The sequence below is a fragment of the Triplophysa rosa genome, linkage group LG2, assembly GCF_024868665.1.
Source record: "Triplophysa rosa linkage group LG2, Trosa_1v2, whole genome shotgun sequence".
In the NCBI taxonomy this organism is placed as follows: domain Eukaryota; kingdom Metazoa; phylum Chordata; class Actinopteri; order Cypriniformes; family Nemacheilidae; genus Triplophysa; species Triplophysa rosa.
The window spans coordinates 3351996-3372760 of record NC_079891.1 but is presented as its reverse complement, the minus strand read 5'-3'; the positions used below and the strand labels follow the sequence as shown (position 1 = coordinate 3372760).

At 37.5% G+C, this 20765-nt stretch overlaps 2 protein-coding genes across 3 annotated transcripts in view; both read right to left on the bottom strand.

Annotated features, from left to right (window-relative positions):
• The window catches only part of qsox2 (quiescin Q6 sulfhydryl oxidase 2), a 13303-nt gene extending 6182 nt beyond the window's left edge, over positions 1 to 7121 (bottom strand). Inside the window, exons 1-9 of the mRNA XM_057358369.1 lie at positions 6758 to 7121; positions 2973 to 3073; positions 2461 to 2509; positions 2255 to 2360; positions 1983 to 2073; positions 1391 to 1536; positions 1160 to 1303; positions 856 to 985; positions 602 to 724 (exon numbers count right to left, since the gene is read on the bottom strand). Of these exons, the coding sequence (XP_057214352.1) occupies positions 602 to 724; positions 856 to 985; positions 1160 to 1303; positions 1391 to 1536; positions 1983 to 2073; positions 2255 to 2360; positions 2461 to 2509; positions 2973 to 3073; positions 6758 to 6992 (1125 nt within the window). The 5' untranslated portion in view covers positions 6993 to 7121. The remainder of the gene's footprint in view (positions 1 to 601; positions 725 to 855; positions 986 to 1159; positions 1304 to 1390; positions 1537 to 1982; positions 2074 to 2254; positions 2361 to 2460; positions 2510 to 2972; positions 3074 to 6757) is intronic.
• Positions 7122 to 7869: 748 nt separating this feature from the next.
• LOC130550745 (centrosome-associated protein 350) lies at positions 7870 to 19809 on the bottom strand. Of its 2 annotated transcripts, none has more exons than XM_057328249.1 (8): positions 19506 to 19809; positions 12981 to 13261; positions 9857 to 11370; positions 9560 to 9739; positions 9241 to 9477; positions 8806 to 8940; positions 8586 to 8711; positions 7870 to 8459 (listed from the first exon to the last, which is right to left on the bottom strand). In XM_057328249.1, the coding sequence occupies exons 1-8, from the start codon at positions 19526 to 19528 to the stop codon at positions 8313 to 8315; spliced, it is 2643 nt and encodes an 880-aa protein (XP_057184232.1). In that variant the 5' UTR covers positions 19529 to 19809; the 3' UTR covers positions 7870 to 8312. The 2 variants fall into 2 exon arrangements, with proteins under 2 accessions (XP_057184232.1, XP_057184234.1); XM_057328251.1 differs by having other exon boundaries at positions 19512 to 19809.
• Positions 19810 to 20765: the final 956 nt, after the last annotated feature.

Below are 20765 nucleotides of genomic sequence, written 5' to 3'. Positions count from 1 at the left end.
TTTTTTCTTTTCGTAAAAATAGACAGATTAAATTTTTATTCATTTGCATACAGAAGGTTCCGTTAAACCTTTGAATGTTGTCAATTCTAGAACAAGTTTTATGTTCTACAAAAACACGATTGAAATTGTTATAGTTTTGGGAACAAATCTGTAAAATAAATACATTTTTGTTTAATTCTTTAAATTTGTTTTAGAATATCATGATAATATCGTACTGTGAACCCAGTATTGTGTATTGTATCAAATGGTGTGGAACTAAGAAATGTAGTTACGGTCACGCACTCCCACTGGAGTTTCCCATTATGGGCATTTCGGTAAAAGTCTTCTTTATAAAAGAAAAAAAATCCTACGCAATATATACATCTGTACCCAGAAATCAACGACAGAGTGGTGTTATGCACGTGTATATATGTTTTCTGATAACCCCAATTTACAAAAAAACGAAATGATTAAATAAATAAAAAAACACTATTATTATAACACTCAATATTTCTAGGTTTTTGAGGAGGACGTATTTCTAGGTTTTCGAGGAGGACGTCTTTGAGGAGTCTTTGTAAGTGGTCGGGCGATAAATAAGCTTTTCGATGACTAACTGTCTCACCCTCATCTTGTTGTTAACAAGGTCCAAGATGGCATCGTAAGGAATCTTCTCCAAAGGTAAACTCACTAGCCACTCCAGCAACGTCTCAAGAAGTTTCACCACAGACTGGCGACCTGGAAAAAGCTGAGATCCAAGAGGCTAACTAAACACTCGTAAACTTTAAAGCTCAGATAAGTGCAGGTTACTAAAACATTTGCAGTCCGAGAAGACAGTTCAGACCCGAATAGAAAGCTGTGTTTGTATTAAAACACTACCTTGGCGACAACCGTTACAAAGTCCTTGAAGATCTTTAGTTCCTCTCCTTCTAGGGTCTTGTGAGTGGCCAGTTCGACTCTCAATAGGTAATGTAAGCCTGACTCCAGATCAGCCATATATACTTCAGACCTGGCCAAACAGATTATTCACATCTTCTGATATAAAATCAAGCCATCAACAACTAAAATCCGAAAGAACATCACATGGGGCATTGTATCTTAAGAATCACAGACCCTTATATATAAGAATACAACATATGCAATTATATGACTTTATATTATTATATACAGTAACAAAACTCACTTCGTGAAGTCTTTCCACTCCACCTGGGCTCCCTGTTCTTTACTCCCAGGTTTAAGATGCTGTGGGGATGATGTGGACTGTTTTCGGTGCACTCCAGGGAGGAGCTTCAAAAATGAGGAGAAGAAAAAGCGCAGCCTCTTCTGACTGTTAACGAAAAGAAAAATCCCATATCAACGGAGCTTGAATCTGATAATCACACCAAAACATATTCACGAGCGACGTGTGACATACACGTGCATGACTGTGTGCGTGCCGTTGGGGTGGAAGAGGTGCGCTGTGGGAACCGAAGTGATTCCTAGTTTTTCCATTAGAAGCTTGTCTGAGTTGACAGCCCGCTTCACTGTCAAACCCTCATACGGCATCAGGTCCAAAATGACCTAGTTAAACAGAAAAAAGCAATCAGTTATTAAACCTTTATCTTCTTGTTGATGGATTATTTTGTATTTTAGTATGAATGTGTTTTATATGAACGAGTGTGCACCAAAATATTTAGATGTAAGCATACAGCCTCGCAATACGGATCAATGATTATACAACATTATTCTGCACTTATTGAATGGAATTAGCCATGTTGTTTCTACAGTAGCCCTAAACTGCTCTACAGAGCGTGTTTCGTAAATACGTTATCTCCTTCAGCAAAGAAGCGAAAACGCGACGACATCTTTGTCCTGTGTCAGCCACCATAGTGCTTCGAAAGAGAGTGCCATTGGTTGCAATTCGCAACCTCACCGCTAGATGCCGCTAAAATCTCCACTCTGCTCCTTTAAACAAGGGACTTACAGTTAAGATATACAAAAAAACTAACAGTGATTCTTTTTCATACCTCTCTCCCTATGTAGGAGACTTCCTCCTCCACTATAACAGCAGTGTAGTGCTCTGTTTTCTTCCCTATTAAGGATAGAATGTCCTCGCTCCTGCAACAGATGACAAATTCAATGTTTCTAAATAGAAAACGAGACACATTTTCATTTCCATCTGTGTTTAGAAACCTGTCCTAAACATAGTCTTCCTGGAAGAGATCATACATCAAAAACGTGGCTGAAATCAAATGTGTGTGTGATACAATGGAGATTTCTATTAGTAGTTTTGGCACACCTGACAGGGTCCAGAGGAGGCCAGTTCGCAGGCCAGTTTGGTCTGGTGTGGTTTTGGAGGATGTTCACCATCAGATGCCGTACGGTCTGCAGCTCTCTGTCGGCCCCTGTCAGCGCGCACACACATAAGCATAACACACAGAGCATTAAGAGTGACTGTAATAAATGACTAAATCAAATTCTGCTTGGAGCAAGAGCGAAACCCACCTCGATATGTCTTCCCAAAGTCATTTGTGGTGTCATGTGCCTTGAAATACTGAAGAAAGAGAGAACAATTAAATTATTCCGAAATCAAGTTCTACATCATGTCCTAACCAAGCATGTAAAGAGAAGTCATTTGTGCTTCGACGCTGGAAACAATTCTGAAGTGTGAAGTGACACATTTCCAACCAATGGCAACATATTTGAGGTTTAAATTGACAGTTCTCCCAAAAATGAAAATTCTGTCATCATTTGCTCACCCTCAAGTTGTTCCAAATCTGTACGAAATTCGTTGTTCTGCTTAGAAAGATATTTCAAAGAATGTTTGTAACCAAACAGTTCTGGGTCACTATTGACTACCACACTACTATGGTGCCCCAAAACGGTTTGGCTCCCCATATTCTTCAAAATATCTTTTGTGTTCAACAGAACAAAGGGTGAGTAAACAATGACACATTTTTGGGGTGAATTCTCCCTTTAATGTGCGAAAGAATAGAAGACGGTCTGTGCAGACCTACCCTGAAGGTGGGGTAGAAGTGGATTCCAAACTCCTTGCATATGTCGAAGTTCTTCTCATGAGCACAGTCCACAACCCCAATCAGGATTGCCTGCGACCAGTCTACGACAACAGACACATTTTAGAAAACCAAATGCACATCAACAAAAATTCAATTCAGAACCCAATGAGTAAAAGACTCAGAACACAAAAAAAGATATTTTGAAGAATGTCGGTAACCAAACAATATTGGACCCCATTGACTTCCATTGTGTGGACACAAAACCACTGAGACATTTCTCAAAATATATTTTGTGTTTCACAGAAAAAAAGAGTCATATACAGATTTGGAAAGAAATGGGGGTGAATAAATGAAGACAGAATTTTAAACATGTCTCCAACGTGAAGGGGAATAAAGAGATTTGCAGCCTACAATGAACATTCGCCAGATAGCCTGATAGATAAATGGATCTCTGGCGGGTAGCCTAAAATCTTGTAATTCATTATGTGGTTTTGAGCTCTGACATCGACAAGCTTGATATCAAGCCTTTAAACGCAATGATCCAAGACGAAATACAGTGTACTGCCTCAAAACATGCTTCAAACGTGATATACCGACGTTCTTGTAGCCAGGTGGTTTGTTAATAACACAAACTCATAATAAACTACGTGAACAGATGTAAAAACTGTCTTCAAAAAATGAAGCAGATGGGGTGTGAAGAGCTGAAATTGAAAAAAAGAAGAAAAAGCGGGAGAGAGGCAGCTGATATCAGACTGTCTTTGAGTGAGGGGGAACAGCCGGGGGGCACTCGAGCCCACCCCGAGCATCTATTCTCCACCTGAGGGTGGGTTTCGGGACATGTGGGGGAATGCGCAGCGGAGTCGCGCCCTCACAATAGAGCCATCTGACCCTCATTGTGGAGGTAACAGCTGGTAGGCGGCCACTCGCGAGCCACCCAGCCGACAGCTTGTGCCAACAAAGGCACACTGAATGCATTCAACAGAGGACTCGTCTTCGCAACGTTATTCTTCTAAAGACCAGAATAACCTCTTCCTTTCTCTCAATCCTTTGAGGAAGAACAGACAAGGCATTCCGACACATACATTATTTACAAGCTAATACAACATAAATGATACTGTACTCAAGCATATTGTAAATGTATGATTGTACAAATTCTTGGAGGGTTTTTGATCAACATACAATCATCGGCATAAAAAGCAGATATAACAAACTGATAGTTTTTTATTTAACTGTGTGAATGCAGGAATGTGTAATGTTCTACAATAATAAGTCAAACATGAGCTAACGTAGGTAACAAAAATGATGGCAAAACTTACCTCTACAGATTTTCATGTTGTTTTCATTTTTGCCTTTTTTCTTATTTTACTTTGTGCGTCTCGTAACAAAACTAACCTCTATAAGTTGTCATGATTTGGGAATCTCATAATACTTGTTTAAAGTAGGACTGTTTAACGATTAATCGCGAATAATCGCATCCAAAATAAAAGTTTGTGTTTACAGAATATATGTCTGTGCATTGTGCATATTCATTTTGTATTTATAAACACATACACATACATGTATATATTTAAGAAAAATATCAAATTAATAAATGTTCATATACAAATATTAATGTATTTATGTATGTGTACGTGTGTGTGTATATAAATTCAAAATAAATACGCACAGTGCACAGACATATATTATTATGTAAACACAAACGTGTATTCTGGATGCGATTAATCGCGATTAATCGTTGAACTGCCCTAGATCGGTTTCATGTTTAATGGATCCAATTTATGTTCAATAAAAATTGTTGGATGAGGCAGCAGCAACAAACTAGCTAGTACACATTACTTTTTGTATCATGTTTGAGCAAAGTTGATAATGTAATGTCAAATATACAGGATTGAAAAACCCATTTAAATCTGGAAAGAAATCATTTCATTAAAAAAACAATACTAATGTAAACAAAAGAGTGACATGAGCCACGTTAACTCGGATTCATTTGCCTCGACTGAAAGCACACAAACTGCCATCGGTAACACTTGTTGTTGTTATGCTGATAACTTAAAGAATAAGCATAAATAGGAAATGTGTGATAAATCATATTCAGACTCAGACTTCAAATAATGAATACACCATTGTAGCCCAACACTACTTTTCTGTAAGGGCCACAAAGCATACCAGAAAATAACAGCGAAACACGGAGAGAAAAATCTGACCCTACCCAATTTAACAATTTCAGCATCTTCGAGACAAGGTGTTAAATCTATTTGACCTCATTTACATGAAAAGTGTCAGCCTGCAATGACCTTTTCTTTGCACACAACACAAGTGGTTTCCTCTAGAACAGTGGTTCTCAAACTTTCTCGTTGTAAGGCCCCCTTTGTGTTAAGTGCATCGCTTTGCGGCCCCCCATATAAAGACGTATAATCTTAAACTTAGAATTTTAATTAAACCACAAACATTCAGTTATACAATGCTGGAACCTCAATTCGTTTGGTTGGTGGTGTCATTTTTCTGATGTTTGATTGCATAAAATCTATGATAAATTTCTATATTTCATAAAATGCCACAAAATCTGTGGTCCCCCTGGATCCATCTTGGGGTCCCCAGGGGGCCACGGCCCTCAGTTTGAGAACCATTGCTCTAGAACACTGTCGGTTCTTTAGCTCGAGGAACAGCAGAAGAACTGCTGCGTAACTCTGTGCGATTCCAAACCCCTCCCCTCTCTGCCGGAAAGAGCTCGAAGAATCACAAACATATATAAGTGGTAGTTACTGTATGTTTATTATAAATAAATTACAAACAGAAAAATGAAAAAAAATGTAGAGAAATTGACTGAACTGTAAACAACTTACTGCCATTCTGTGAATAATATGTAATCATGTAATCCATAAAAAGTCACAGTAGTCTGATTACGAGTAGTTTACTCTAATTACAAGTACTTGAATTAATGCATTTGGCAGACGCTTTTATCCAAAATTTTTGGAAACGGATTACGTAATCCAGATGAAATGTAATCCGTTACTACCCAGCTCTGGTTATTTTGCAGTTTGTTGCAGAAAACAGGAACTTGAAAGTGTACGGGTGGGTGAAGAGAAGACCTTGAGCACAGTCAGCGATAAAACAGAAACCCGCGTGGATTTACATACAGGTGTATCAACAAGCCCAGGGTCCCGAACACATGATATCACTCTTTAAAACCGGAGTCGTGATGATAAACTGATGACAGAACGTGATGATCACATGACCGATCATTCAGAGGAAAAGTTTATACCAGCATAACACACACTGCACTGTAAATCAAGACTGACAAAGTAGATTGAAATTGAGATTGAAAGTTAATGTAGCAACAGAGTGCTATTTCGGACATGTACCGTGGTAATATCGCAATATAAGCACTGGGAATAGTACTATGGCATTTGTATATAAAGATATAAAAATAATTTAATACCATGGTATTTTGGACATGTACCCTGGTAGTACGTGCATATAAATATAAACCGTTCAATACCATGATATTTGTATATGTACCATAGTATTTCGCACATGTATCATGGTAGTACTTCTGAAGTAATATGAAAACAATATCGTGAATGAATATAGACTTAAATAAATACCGTGGTAGTAGTACCGTACGAAAATTTATAATCACTCTGCAATACTTAAAACACCATCTTTTATACAATCACGACACTTATACAACCTGTTTTCACGCTGTGGAAAAGCCTCAGGTGCACATATTTAACATGTTTTTCATGAACACTGAATAAACAGGAAAACGACAGAAATCGTGTTACCTTTTACATCGCCTGCCAATGCTTTCCATGTAGGTGAGTACTGGATACAGTGTCCACACCAGGACGAGTAGAACTGAACCAGCCAGGCGGTTGACGAGTTCTGTAGGGACTGCTTCAGAGTATCGCTGGTCAGAATAACAACTGGATCCTCCTCTGTGTATAATCGAGTGGACTGACCCCAACCGAACAGCAGCGCCATCAAAATACTGATCTTCACGAAGAAAACTACAGCCATTGGGAAAGAAACGCCACGCAATCTGAGACCAGATAGGTAAATGAGCTCAACATCCAGCCAGATAATTCTGCTCGCTCGTATCGATGACTACGTTTAGTGAGGACGTGTATCTTCATTACTGAACTATCAAGACGCAGAACTGCATCGGGCGCATCATATCTGCGCATGTTCGACGCAGTGTGTAGTGCATTTACGGAGAGGATTAATACACAAATTATATTTCTTTATCGCTTAGTTGTTGTTGTAATAATAATAATATGACACCTAAATGATGATGACAATGAATAAAAGGCACCTTTCATGTATATGGGTATAAAATAGGGCCTTAAAAATGTCAAACTCCAAAATGTGTTTTAACAGAAAAGTTGTTTATTTTAATTCATTTTAAAGCACGTGACAGTGATTTTTACAACTTTGTTATCAGTTTGGTACAGTACATGTCTAAATTATGAATTTGAAATCCTGGTTTGTATGAACAAATTTTGTAAACATTTTTATGTGGTTATGCTTGAATGGCTTGTAGCAGGCAAATTACTCTAACATTTATAAACAATGTAAAAAAAGAAAGAAATAAAAGTAGAGAACGTTCGATAAAAAACGTTTCTGGAAGTATTTAAAACCAGCTTTGTGTATTTTTGCTGACGCAGAACTGCATCGGGCGCATCATATCTGCGCATGTTCGACGCAGTGTGTAGTGCATTTACGGAGAGGATTAATACACAAATTATATTTCTTTATCGCTTAGTTGTTGTAATAATAATAATAATATGACACCTAAATGATGATGACAATAAAGAAAAGGCACCTTTCGTGTATATGGGTATAAAATAGGGCCTTAAAAATGTCAAACTCCAAAATGTGTTTTAAAAGAAAAGTTATTTATTTTAATTCATTTCAAAGCACGTGCAGTTATTTTTACAACTTTGTTATCAGTTTGGTACGGTACATATCTAAATGATGAATTTGAAACCCTGGTTTGTATGAACAAATTTTGTAAACATTTTTATGTGGTTATGCTTGAATGGCTTGTAACAGGCAAATTACATTTATAAACAATGTAAACAAACGAAATAAAAGTAGAGAGCGTTCGATAAAAAACATTTCTGGAAGTATTTAAAAGCAGCTTTGTGTATTTTTGCTACATATTTAATCATAAATAATAGTTTACTAAACATGTCTCATCGTAGTTTTCTAATGCATTTATAAAACATTGTAAAGTACATACCCTATTTGTTAAAAGGGCCAAAAAGAATAGGCTATAATGATGATAAATTCAATGCAATTGAAAATGTATGTAAAAATGTTGTCTGATTTTGTCTTTTAGGTTGAAAAATGCAAATGATTTAAAGCTAATATTGTGTCATCCAAAAGAAGGCTGAAAATTTCTTCAGTCAGACGCATTTTCACAGTATATTGGTCAGCTGTGTAGTCCAGCCAAGTTCTCTCTTCGTGATGTAGTTCCTGAATCTGAAAAGTAAAAACACCAAAGGAATTTGATCAATTTTCAGTTTGTGTGAAAATGAGCATGAGTATGAAATAAAGATAAAGAATAATTTCACAAGCATATTAAAAAGTAAGTGTCTTTCCACACACCAGTATATAGTCCACTCTGTCTCTCTTGGCACACCAATATTTGCACAGTTTTTGAAGCATCTCGATCATGTGTTGTTCATCTCGCTCCAAGTTAAGTGTTTTCTGTATCTCTTTTCTCACTGCTTCCTGCAAATAACCATATATTAACATACTGCAAATGTACAATTGTACTGTATATCTTCACATACTTTACATCAACAGTAACTCAATATTTTTTCACCTTCAGAAACGAGACTGAAATGTTACTTGATTGCAGAGCTGCAGATTCGTTGTCTATATTCTGGTAGGATTGTTTTGTCCTCAAAATATCACCCAAAATGTCATGAAGCACATCAGATGTTAACTGAAAGATCACCTACAACGTGTAACAAAAGATTGTAAATCAACAGTTTCCTCTCTCATTCATTTAGAACTAAACAGCTAAACTTTTATATGCATATACATACATCATCAATTTTTACAATAAGCATATTTCTGCATACATTTTTTTGTATTCAGAAAATAGATTCGTCACACAAAATACATGAATATAGCATAAATTACATCATATGTACTGTATAATAATATGCTTCATGTTTCCTCTCGCACCCCATTTTGGGAACCACTGATGTACATTAAATACAGAACATGCATTTTGTAAGTAAGATCAACTTACCTGCCTATAAGCACTGCGACTTTTGTCATCTAATAGATAGTCTGGTGTTTCATAACAGTCAAGAGGGTCATCATCTGCTTGACCACATAGAATCTCCACTGCAGCATCCGCTAATCTGTCCACGATAGCATCTTCATGAGGCGGCACCTTTATCTTAGGTGGCGTGTCGGGTTGAGCCTGATGCCACTGCTCCAAGAGAGGTGGAGTAAAATAACTATCCTCCTTTTTTCTCACATCCTAATAATCAAAAAGAAATAAATGGTCTAATTATTCAAATGTTTATTATTCATGATATGCATATGGCTGTACAGTAACTTACAGTGTCTATAGGTATGTTATCATGCAGTGATTTCATCCTTTGTCTCCGTCTCTTTTTGGTATCTTGGGTGCACTGGATTTGATTTTCCCCTGACTCGTGTTTCAGCTCAGTAACGGAATGATTCGAGTCATCCACAAGGTGCCTGTTTTCTCCATTATGACGGATGAGATCATAGACAATCTATAAAAAACAGGTGTGGTACAGTGAGGGAGAGAGCCATGAGAAAGAAAAATCACTTTTAGGACATTTCTCATCAGATTTCGCCAAATCCAGAAACATTGAAAAGGAATAACGTACTCTTGATGAAGACGTTTCTGCGGAGTACGAAAGATCTTTTGCGTCATCTGTAATATCTTCCTGAGGTTCGTTTTGACGTTTTGGTGGTATGGAATCATCTCCAGGAGGACACCGTCTACTTCGATGTTGTTGTTTTCCACCCGCTGATGATGACGTGTCCTTCTGCTTGTTTCTTTGCGCGCTATGTGGCTCTTCATCTGAGAACGGATCTTCATCCACCCCCGTCTCTACATCACTACCATGTTCTCTGTGGATGTGAGAGACGTCCTCTGCTCTGACCAGGACACCGTGACTTTCTTCACAGCTGAAATATTTCACACCTCTGAATGTTCCATTATGGTTTCCATTAGGGGTGTCCAATGCCACACCCGCCCAAAATCCATCTGCGAACGCGGCGAGTCCTTTGTACTTCAGCACACCAGCTCTGGAGTTACACACGACAACTCTGTCTCCAATCTGACAGGAGGACAAAGGATCTGACATTTCATTTTTCACATCATCAAGAAGCGAACTCGTGTATTCAGAGCAATCGTTCTCATCGTCCTCGCACGTGCTCGAGGTGAAGGTTTTACAGAGATCTCCAACGTCGCAAAGACTTTGAGACTCTCTTCTTCTCAAAGTTACATCCGCAGGGAGAGGAGGCAGGTTCTCGCTGTTAATAGAGAGATCTTCTAGAACATCAGCTGGAACTTGAAGTTCCTCCTCACTGGTCCATGTGATGATCTCAAAGGCAGGATGAGGAGGACAACTGTAGCTGTCAAGTCCTCTGACGGAGGGAGGAAGTTCTGCGCTCCCGTACGACAAAACTTCATCTACAGGCGAGAGAATCTCTGAGAGGAAAGGCTCCGCGGTCGTTCGCCTTTCGCCGTCTTTATTGTTGAAATTAAGCTCAAACGGAGAACTTTCCGGAACCACAATGTACTTTTCAGCAAAGACTAAAGAGCACATGTCATTGAGACGGTCCTTCTCCTCCTCAGACCAAGCGAGTTCTTTACTGTGGATTGAAAAAGACTCTGACTTTTCATCACAAGCTAAACCGTCCTCTGTCTGTCTTGAATCATCACTTACCGCTTTCAGGATCAGGTTTTCAAAAAGTGGAGTTTCTACGATTGTCGCGTTTGCACTTGCCTGAATATTTCGTTGACACTCACAATCAGATTTTAAATACGAAATCGAAGATTTCTTATCACGGACATCATGGTTGTTGTTTATTAACAGCACATTCTTCGATCTCTGATTGTTCTTCACATTAAGAGCTTTAGTTTCAGGTGTGGCACTGCTGTGTACTACTGATGTCTTCTTTACGTTCTCTTGGTCTCTGGGTTGGATACGACTGTCCTCGGAGTGCAACTGGAGGTCATCTGGTGTGTCTGAACATGGATGAGACTCAGGGTCGAGTGTGAACCGCGGTATATTCAAAACAGGCTTCAGTGGCCCTTCAGCTGGGTGTTGGAATCTCTCGCCTCTGCAGGACTCAATACTTTTGGGCGTGCGGGCTTCCTTCTTATCATGCTCTGGAAGTAAAAATCTGTGGTTACCCAATTATTAAATATATTATTAAATTATTTAAATCTTCACTTTTTTAGTCTTAATAATTAGTGTGCATATGCTTTTCTCAAAACAAAACCTTACCAAACAATGTTATGTCAAATCTAAAATATAGGACAGCAATAGAACTTCTATTAGGCCAACATGTCAACCTAACCAGAGGTTCCCAGCTTTAAAAAATCTAAAGTTTTATTTAAAATAATCATTTTTCTTCAGAAATTAATAAAGATTGAAAAAAAAAGAATATGAAATGCCATGGGTGAAAATATATCGATTAATGTATTATTGTTGTAGAAGGGGGTCTAAATTAGATTTTGGAGCCAAATTACAAGGGGTGAAAATTGACTTGAAAGACAGAAGTGATATGAATCTGTTGACTTCAGCAGTCCAAGCTGCATTGCACTCCAATGTTGAGAGGTCAAAAATGAGAAAAGAGCACATTTGTGTTCTTTTTCCAAAGTTTGCATGCCTGTAACTCAAAACGTATGAAAGATTTCTTAATATCCTTTTAGATTGTGATAATAAATACACATATTTTTTCATATCTGCATTTATCAGGCCCTAGATAATATAATCATAGAGATATGGGGATATCAACATGACTCCATGTGCAAATTATAAAACGTTCACAGTTAAAAAAAACTTTTTACAGAATTGCCACGTGAAATGTAAAAAACACCGGAATTTTACAGGTTTTTTTACACATTTTTATGTAATTTTGAAATACGGTAACAAACTGTAAACTATTACATAAAAAAGACAGCAAATTTACAAGAAAAACAGGGAAAACTATTTGTTACATTTCCTTATATCTTGTAATTTTACAGGAAAAACTATTATTTTAAGGTATATTTCTGTCGCTCCAGCTGACAGTAAATTTCAGTTTTTTACGGATTTTTTGTGTTTGATGATTAAAAACCAAATGTGGGTCACATTAATCAGTAAATATTCATCCAAGTCATGTAATATCTTGGTTTATGTGTTATTAAAAATCAAACATTGAGGATGATTGGTTGATTTGAAATGGAATGAGCCTATTATATTTCGGAACCAACCAATTCGGATCCAGCAAGAATTCTCAAGCAATCAAACATTTTTCTGGCTTAATTTCTGTTAAGTTTTTTTTATTTTCAGATGTTTAGTACTGTATACGCAGTACAGTCTAAAGCTTCTGTTTGATCTCATTAGATTTGGCTTTAAGTTATGATTGAACTTCCGTTGGGATTTGTTTTCCTGTTTAGATTTTTTGCTGTGTTACATTCGTGCGTGTGCTACAAATGCCAGAATAAATCATTGTGGACATTGAGTCATTCTGGTGACAGCATGAGTCAACATAAACCGACATAAATCACCATTTCAGTCTACTCAACAATAAACAGCAATAAGAGAAAATTCAAATCAATCTGAAACAAAGACTGAACTTTCAAAATCTGAGAGCTGTTTATGCACTGATAGTTAAATGTTTATTCCTGGGAATAAAAATCTATATCCAGCAAGGAGAGACAGACACGCATTTCCAGATGTGTTCAGAAAAAGCTTCACAATCCAAAAAACACAAAATCCATTTCTCACCCACCATTAACGTCAGGAACTGTTTTCAAAGTCTTCACAGGGTCATGATGACATGCGGTGCCGGCACCTTCACTCTTGGCTTTTCTTTCAGGGCTTATGAGGCGTAGGGGAGCCTGGCTCTGCCGGCAGTACCTGTGAGATGGACTGGATGGAGGGTTGCTTGATTCTGTGATTTGTAGGATGTCCTGCTCGGCTGGGACCAGTTCCACTTGGTTCCGTTTTTTTGCTAAACTCCATACTTCATCTGACTGCAGGAGCCTCCTCAAACCTGCCTTGCTTAATAAACTGAAAAAAAAAGCAAAGACTGAACTTTTTAGCACTTCGTATGAAATCTGTAGCTGGACTGGTTGAGGTTGTGTGTTCGATTCCCAGGGAACATAATACTGATAAAAATGTCTATATACCCATGTACACTGTAAAAAATGTCAGTAGATTTAACAGTAAAATACCGTATAAATGCTACAGTATAAAACCGTATTTCATAAAACATGCGAAACCCGTAGAATTTACAGTGGAAATCTGTAATTAGTTTTACGGAGTAAGACCGTACATTTAACAGGTAAAAACATATGAAAATACGGTTTATTGGAGTAAAACATTACAGTACACTGTATTATTTGCCATAAAAAAAGAACGTCTTAAAAATATTCTTATTATAAATAGGCTACATAAACATATCTGACTCCCCTGTGCAGTGTGCACTTAAACCAGTTTTAATATGTGTTATAAAATCATCTTTTTCTGTGTAAAGTTGTAATATAATGACTTCTATACATTGTTTAGCTTAAATTGTCTGCCTAAACCCCCCAAAAAATTTCACCTTGACATTTGTCACTTTTGATAATTTAAATATTGTTTTTATGTAATTAGCAGTGCTTTTACATTTTTAGATTGTGTGAAACAAATTTTTTGTCTCTGAACTCAAGAATGTATTTTATGGTAAAGCAATCAACTCAACAAGCATTTAAAACATAACCGTTAAGCATCATCCAATCAAGATATACGTTGCGCCTTGGCTTCGTGAACAAAGGATGTGATTGGTTGAATACTCATTGGCGCGGAGCACACAGTAACGTAAAGTTTGCGTTCCCGCGTTTCAACAGTGACGATTCTGATGAAGCACTGTTGGAGCTGAACTACAAATCAGTGAAATATATATATATATATATATATGTATGGCATTGGGCATATTGGTAAGTTGGATTTAACGGTTTTAGCAGTGTGTGATTTTAAACACGAGTAGAATGTACACTGTTTTCACGGGGCATAAACATATTTAACTAGCCAGCGCATGTAGGCAGACTTGCAAGTCCTAAAGCGTGAGAGCTCTTGATCCGTGGAAATACTCTGTAAAATATATGTTTGTTAAGTACTTTTGCTAAATAGAATCAAGCAGTGCATCGTTTTAAATACGAGTAAGTTAGCATGTAGGCTACACTGTTTAAACATGTCTGGCAGCGGATGTAGTAAAACTCGCAAGCTCTAGATGTCCTGCCCAGTTTGTGAAATATAATTTATGTGTTTGAAACCGTAGTAGAGTGTGTATTTATTCACGTAGTTTAAATGTTTAGCTGTCAGTTCTGTGTGATATCAGTGCAAATCCTTAGGTAGCATGTTTTACATAACAAACTTCACCTTAAACCACGGTGAGTGTTCAAGTGTGCATTTTTACCGTAAACAAAATAGATTCACGTGTTGCTACTCCACATGCCCTTGCTGTCACAAAACTAGAAGTTTTGAGAGTACAGAAATGGTTGCTCAGAGGATGTGAAAGGCATGATTCTTCTACCTCTCTCCTGTTTTGATGAGAAAGAGGAGCTCCTCCATTATGTAGAAGAGACAAGCCTGGCAAAGGATGTGGAGTTAGAAAACCTGCCTGTGACGCCTTGCATTATTGTGTGTGTGGTAAGTGAACGTTTTGTTAATATACAGTAGAACCCTAAAGCTTTAATGATTAAATGTTTAACTATAAAGTTGAGTTTATAAGTTTACATGCCCCTTGCAGAGTATGCAAAATGATAGGGATTAAAGTGATAGTTCACCCACAAATGAAAATTCTGTCATCATTTACTCACCCTCTTATCATTTTAAACTAGAACACAAAAGAAGATATTTTAAAAAAATGCTGGTAACCGAACAGCAGTGGCACCCATTCATTTCTATTGTATGGACACAAAACCAACACAAGTCAATGGGGGCCAGTTAACAACATTCTTCAAAATTGTGTTCTGCAGAAGAAAGTCATACAGGGTAAATGCTGAGACAATTTTAATTTTTGGTGAACTATCAATTTAAGAAATAAGATACAAATCATACAAATTGCAATTTTTAATTAGTTCTGCACAGAACAAACTGTTCCACATAATATATGTTTTTACATATATTCCACAACACAGATTAATAACTCGGTTTACACAAATCTAAACTTTAGAACTGGTTTATTTCTATTATTTCTAAAATCTATTTTGTGAAATGGTTATTTCAGGGCAGTACTAAATAAACTGCAATTTGTATAATATTCTTGCCATACTGTATATGTAAATACACAATAATCTTACGTTCATAAATTTATGTATATTGCATTGAAATGTATCTACAGGACCCTCCTGCTATGCTGCTGTCCGATTCATGCTAGCTGTGGACCGCAAGATTGTGAATGATGACATCACTTCTTTCATCTCTGCTGTTTGCCTAATGTTCTGCAGTTATTACTGCTCCAAAATTAACTACCCTACTGAACTGGCGTCAGTGCTTGAATTCCTGCAAAGGTATGTAAAGAGACTTAGGAGGGGAGATTCATTACGGTGTAGCTTAATTTACAGACTTATAAATGTTTTTTTTTTCTTTTCAAGGTGTTTTTTTCATCATCAATCCGGAGAAAGGGAATAAAGGAGGTGGAAAAGAAAAACAAAAAGCTACTCCCAGTCTTCACCCTAATCGCTGACCTTTCTGATCATGAATGGCGAGAGACTTTGTAAAGGTGGTCTGCAGACTGTTTCCAAGTTTATACTCGGGGTGAGAGACTTTGTAAAGGTGGCCTACAGACTGTTTCCAAGTTTTAATCTCTTAAAGGGTTATTTCAGGCTTGAATCAAATTTTCCCCATGTTTTACTTACCCTCAAGGCATCCTAAGTGAATGTAACTTTTTTCTTGAGGAATAATGGAGTCAGAGTAATAATACCACGTATCCTTTTACTTCCAAGCAGTAGAATGGGAGTGAATGGGGGGCAATTTTTTAAATCTCCAAAAAGTGCATCCATTGATCAAAGAGCGGCTCGACACGGCTCCGTGGTCTTAACAAAGGTCTTCTGAAGCGAATCCATGCGTTTGTTTAAGAGAAATATACATATTGACAACGCTATAAAGGATAATGTCCAACATCCGCTGCAGGCGAGCGAGAGGCTTGTTTCTCCGGCAAATGACGCAGAGTCTTCACCCTAAGTAAGTTCCTGTGACGAACAGCATTTTTCGCCAATATAAACACCGCCTCTTCTGGGCGGGAGCTTTCGTCGCCATCATTTAACGGAAAAACAAGCCTCTCTTTCGCCTGCAGCGGCTGTTAGACATTATCCTTAATAGCGTTGTCAATATGCATATTTCTCTTAAACAAACGCATTGATTCGCTTCAGAAGACCTTTGTTAAGACCACGGAGCCGTGTCGAGCCGTTCTTCTTTCATCGATGGATGCACTTTTTGGAGCTTCAAAAAATCCCCCCCATTCACTCACATTCTGCCGCTTGGAAGTCAAAGAATACGTGGTATTATTACTTTGATTGCATTATTCTTCAAGAAGAAAGTCACATTCACTTAGGATGCCGTGAGGGTAAGTAAAACATGGGGAAATTTTGATTTTAAGCATGAAGTATCACTTTAAAGGGATAGTTCTCCCCAAAGTGAAAATTCTGTCATTTCCTCACTCTCAGGTTCTTCCAAACCTGTATACATTTTTTGTTCGGTTAAACAAAAAGGAAGCTATTTATAAGAATGTCAGTAACCAAACAGATCTTATCCCTCATTTACTGCCATAGTAGGGAAAAAAAATACTATGGGAGTCAATGGGGGATGAGATCTGTTTGGTAAATGACATTCTTACAAATAAATTCCTTGGTGTTTAGCAGAACAAAGAAATATATACAGTACAGGTTTGACATGACAAGAGAGTGAGTAAATGATGACAGAATTTTCATTTTTGGGTGAAGCATCACTTTAAATGTAGACTGGACTGAACGATTTTAATTAAACCACTGTATACCAGTTGAAACACGAGAACAGAAAAATGCACTAATATTTTGTCTTAAATGCCTGCCAGTCTTTATTAAAGATACTTGGGACCTCACTGATGTCTTTGTCTTTTATAGATTTTGATGGGTTTTGATGATTTGATTTAGGTTTGCAAATGTAAGATATTTATCAATTAGTTTAACAGTAATTTTAATAGTTTCTTAAAGGTTAAATCTGAATGTTTAGCAAATAATTATAGAGTTTAACTGTAATTATTACAACATAAACCTTTAAATTAGACAGTGCTGAACTGTAAAAAAGATGGTTATGAACCGTAATTAATACAATGTAAACCTTTAAATTAGAAAGTGCTGAACTGTAAAAAAGATGGTTATGAACCGTAATTAATACAATGTAAACCTTTAAATTAGAAAGTGCTGAACTGTAAAAAAGATGGTTATGAACCGTAATTAATACAATGTAAACCTTTAAATTAGACAGTGCTGAACTGTAAAAAAGATGGTTATGAACCGTAATTAATACAATGTAAACCTTTAAATTAGAAAGTGCTGAACTGTAAAAAAGATGGTTATGAACCGTAATTAATACAATGTAAACCTTTAAATTAGAAAGTGCTGAACTGTAAAAAAGATGGTTATGAACCGTAATTAATACAATGTAAATCCTGGAATTTGACAGGTATAAACTGTTTTTATAACAGCATAAACAAGTAAATTAGACAGTTATGAACCGTAAAAAAGAAAATTATTAACTGTAAAATATACGGTACAGTGGGTGCAATCCCGTAAAACCAATAACGTTGCAACCGTACTTTTGACGGTAAAGTTCTGGCAACCACAGCTGCCGGTTTTTTACCGTAAAATTTACGGAATATTTTTTACAGTGTAGCCACTTTGGATAAAAGTGTTTGCCAATTAAAGTGCAAATAAAGTTTCCATCATATTTGTGACCCTGGACAAGTAATCCAGCTATAAGGGTCAGTTTTTCAAAATTGAGATTTTTACATAATTTTCACATAAAGCTAAACAAGCTTTCCATTGATGTATGGTTTGTTAGGATAGTACAATATTTGGCCAAGATACAACTATTTGAAAATCTGGAATCTGAGGAGCAAAAAAATATATATATTGAGAAAAATCACCTTTAATGTTGTGCAAACAAAGTCCTTAGCATAGCATAATGCTCACAAAAATAAAGTTTTGATATATTCACTTTACGAAATTTACAAAATATCTTCATGGAACATAATCTTTACTTTATATCCTAATGATTTTTGGCATAAAAGAAAAATCAATAACTTGAATGTATTTTGGGCTGTTACTAAAAACGTTTCCATGCTGGTTAAGACTGGTTTTGTGGTCCAGGGTCACATTTTAGAAATGGTGTTTAAATTACATATAAATAATGTCTAACTGCATACTGAAATCCAATTCCTCTATTTGCTGTGGTTAAAGGGAAAGTTCACTCGAAACTAAAAAAGCGGATCCGTCACAGACAGTGGCGTAACTTTGTTTTGAAAAGTGGTGGGGACAAAGACGACACAAACAATACTTTAATAACTTGGTTCGTTGGGAATATTCATTCACAAGCGCGAAAAATGTAGGTGACTCCTCCTCTAGAAAACAGTATGAAAACTGCGCCGCTTTATCGACGGCTTCAGTGGTGTAACGCTAGTGCGAAAGACGCATGATTTTCGTGTGCCTTTCTTACATTTTGTCTATTCTAATCTGAAACTGATGGGCGGAGTTAGTATAAATAGCCTCTGCTTACAAAGCGGGCTACTTGCAAGGTAAATAGACACTCCGTATTTTTTATTTCTTCCAATAAGTGGTGGGGACAAATCTGACTTTGTCAAAAAGTGATGGGGACATATCCCACCCGTCCACCCTCAAATTACGCCTATCTAACATCGGATCATAAAATTGTTTGTTTTCATAATCTCTTATCAAAATGTGACTGACTTGCTCCACCTCCTAAAAACTTTCTTGAAGCCCTGTTACTTTCCAACTCCTCAGTGTCAAAAGCCTGTCATGTGAAGTTCTCCCTTAATATGGAAAATCCACTTTTCACAATCCTGCCATTCCCGATGGATAACACTTTTTCCTTACTGAATATCCAGTTTCACTCCCATTTCACAAGTAAATGGACTTGAACAGAGACTTGAGGGTGATGCGAGTTTAGTACCACTGAAGAGAGAAAGAAGCACTTTCTGAATTGTAGATATATATCTTAAACGGAGAACTAATGTTTACTCATGCACATACATACAGAAATGTCATCCACCTACCCTGACCTGTTCATGACTGGCATACTGCCATCACATGGGGGAGAAGCACACTGTCCTCCTTCAGGTCCTCTGTGAGACGCTGTTGCCACTCCCAGAATATCGTCTCAACTTGCTGTTGTGGTCGAGTCGAGAACAGTCAGCTTGGATGTCTGTCTTCAGCGATGCCCTCTTTTATTCCCTTTAACTTCCTAATGCTCTCTCTCTCTCTCTCTCTCTCTCTCTCTCTCATCCAATAACTCTGCCTCTCCTCCCATGCAGCCCCCCTCCCTCGCTCTCTCTCTCTCGCCCTATCTCTCCTGCTTCCTTCCATTTCTCTCTCTCAAAGGGTAATTACTCTTGAGTGCTGCATTGTAACCAAGACAGATAGAGTGAAGTCTATAGATAACATGCCCGTGATGTGCACGCGCCGCCTTGTTTCCAGCTCAGCTGTGTGTCACACATTACACATTTGGTAGGCAGTAAGTGGTGCACTGCAGTATTTCCTCTTTAAGAAAGCCTCAAGGTGGTACTCTCCGCAATTGTGTTGCCGCCGCCTCCGCTTGCTGTATATGTGAGCTAAACATCCCATTACTCGTGCGTGTTAGCGTATGAGAGTAGATAATAGAATAAAAGTGATCACACTCGTCTCTCTTCCTCTCTGGATGCTTTATATGCGCCTCCAGCATCTGGCATAATCCCAGACTGCATAACACCATCTTCCTCCTGCAAAATATGAGCATTTAAATCTGGGGTTTTCTTTACCGCTTAATGTTGCATCTGAGAATTATGGGTAATTATCGCATGGCTTTGATGTCCCGTGCCGCCCTGACCTCCGTTAAAGTCAATACGTAAACTGCCCCATTTCAATTCTTTAATGCACGCTTCATGTGAAATAAAGCAATTGTCTGTGTAATCTCAAAATGTACTAACTTGCTGAAAGGTTTGAACCCCAGGCAATGCTGTACATACAGATAGCAAAATGTTAAGATTTAATGTAACTGTAAGCTGATTTGTAAATGTAGGTCAGTCCAGACAATTCCCAATAGATAAAGGAAAGCCCTACCCTCCATTTAGTTCTCATTTAATATCCGGTTTCACCTACACTGCGAATGCAGTTTAACGTTGTTGTTAACAAAAGCCTGAGGGTGTGATGTCAGTTTAGTACCACTGAAGAAAGATGAGAGATTGGTTGAGGTGTGGATACCGTCGGTCCTGTGATGTTCTTCGGTCTGCCGTTCTGGGATTGTTTTGGCACAGTCTGCTCCTGCAAAGCTTGTTTGA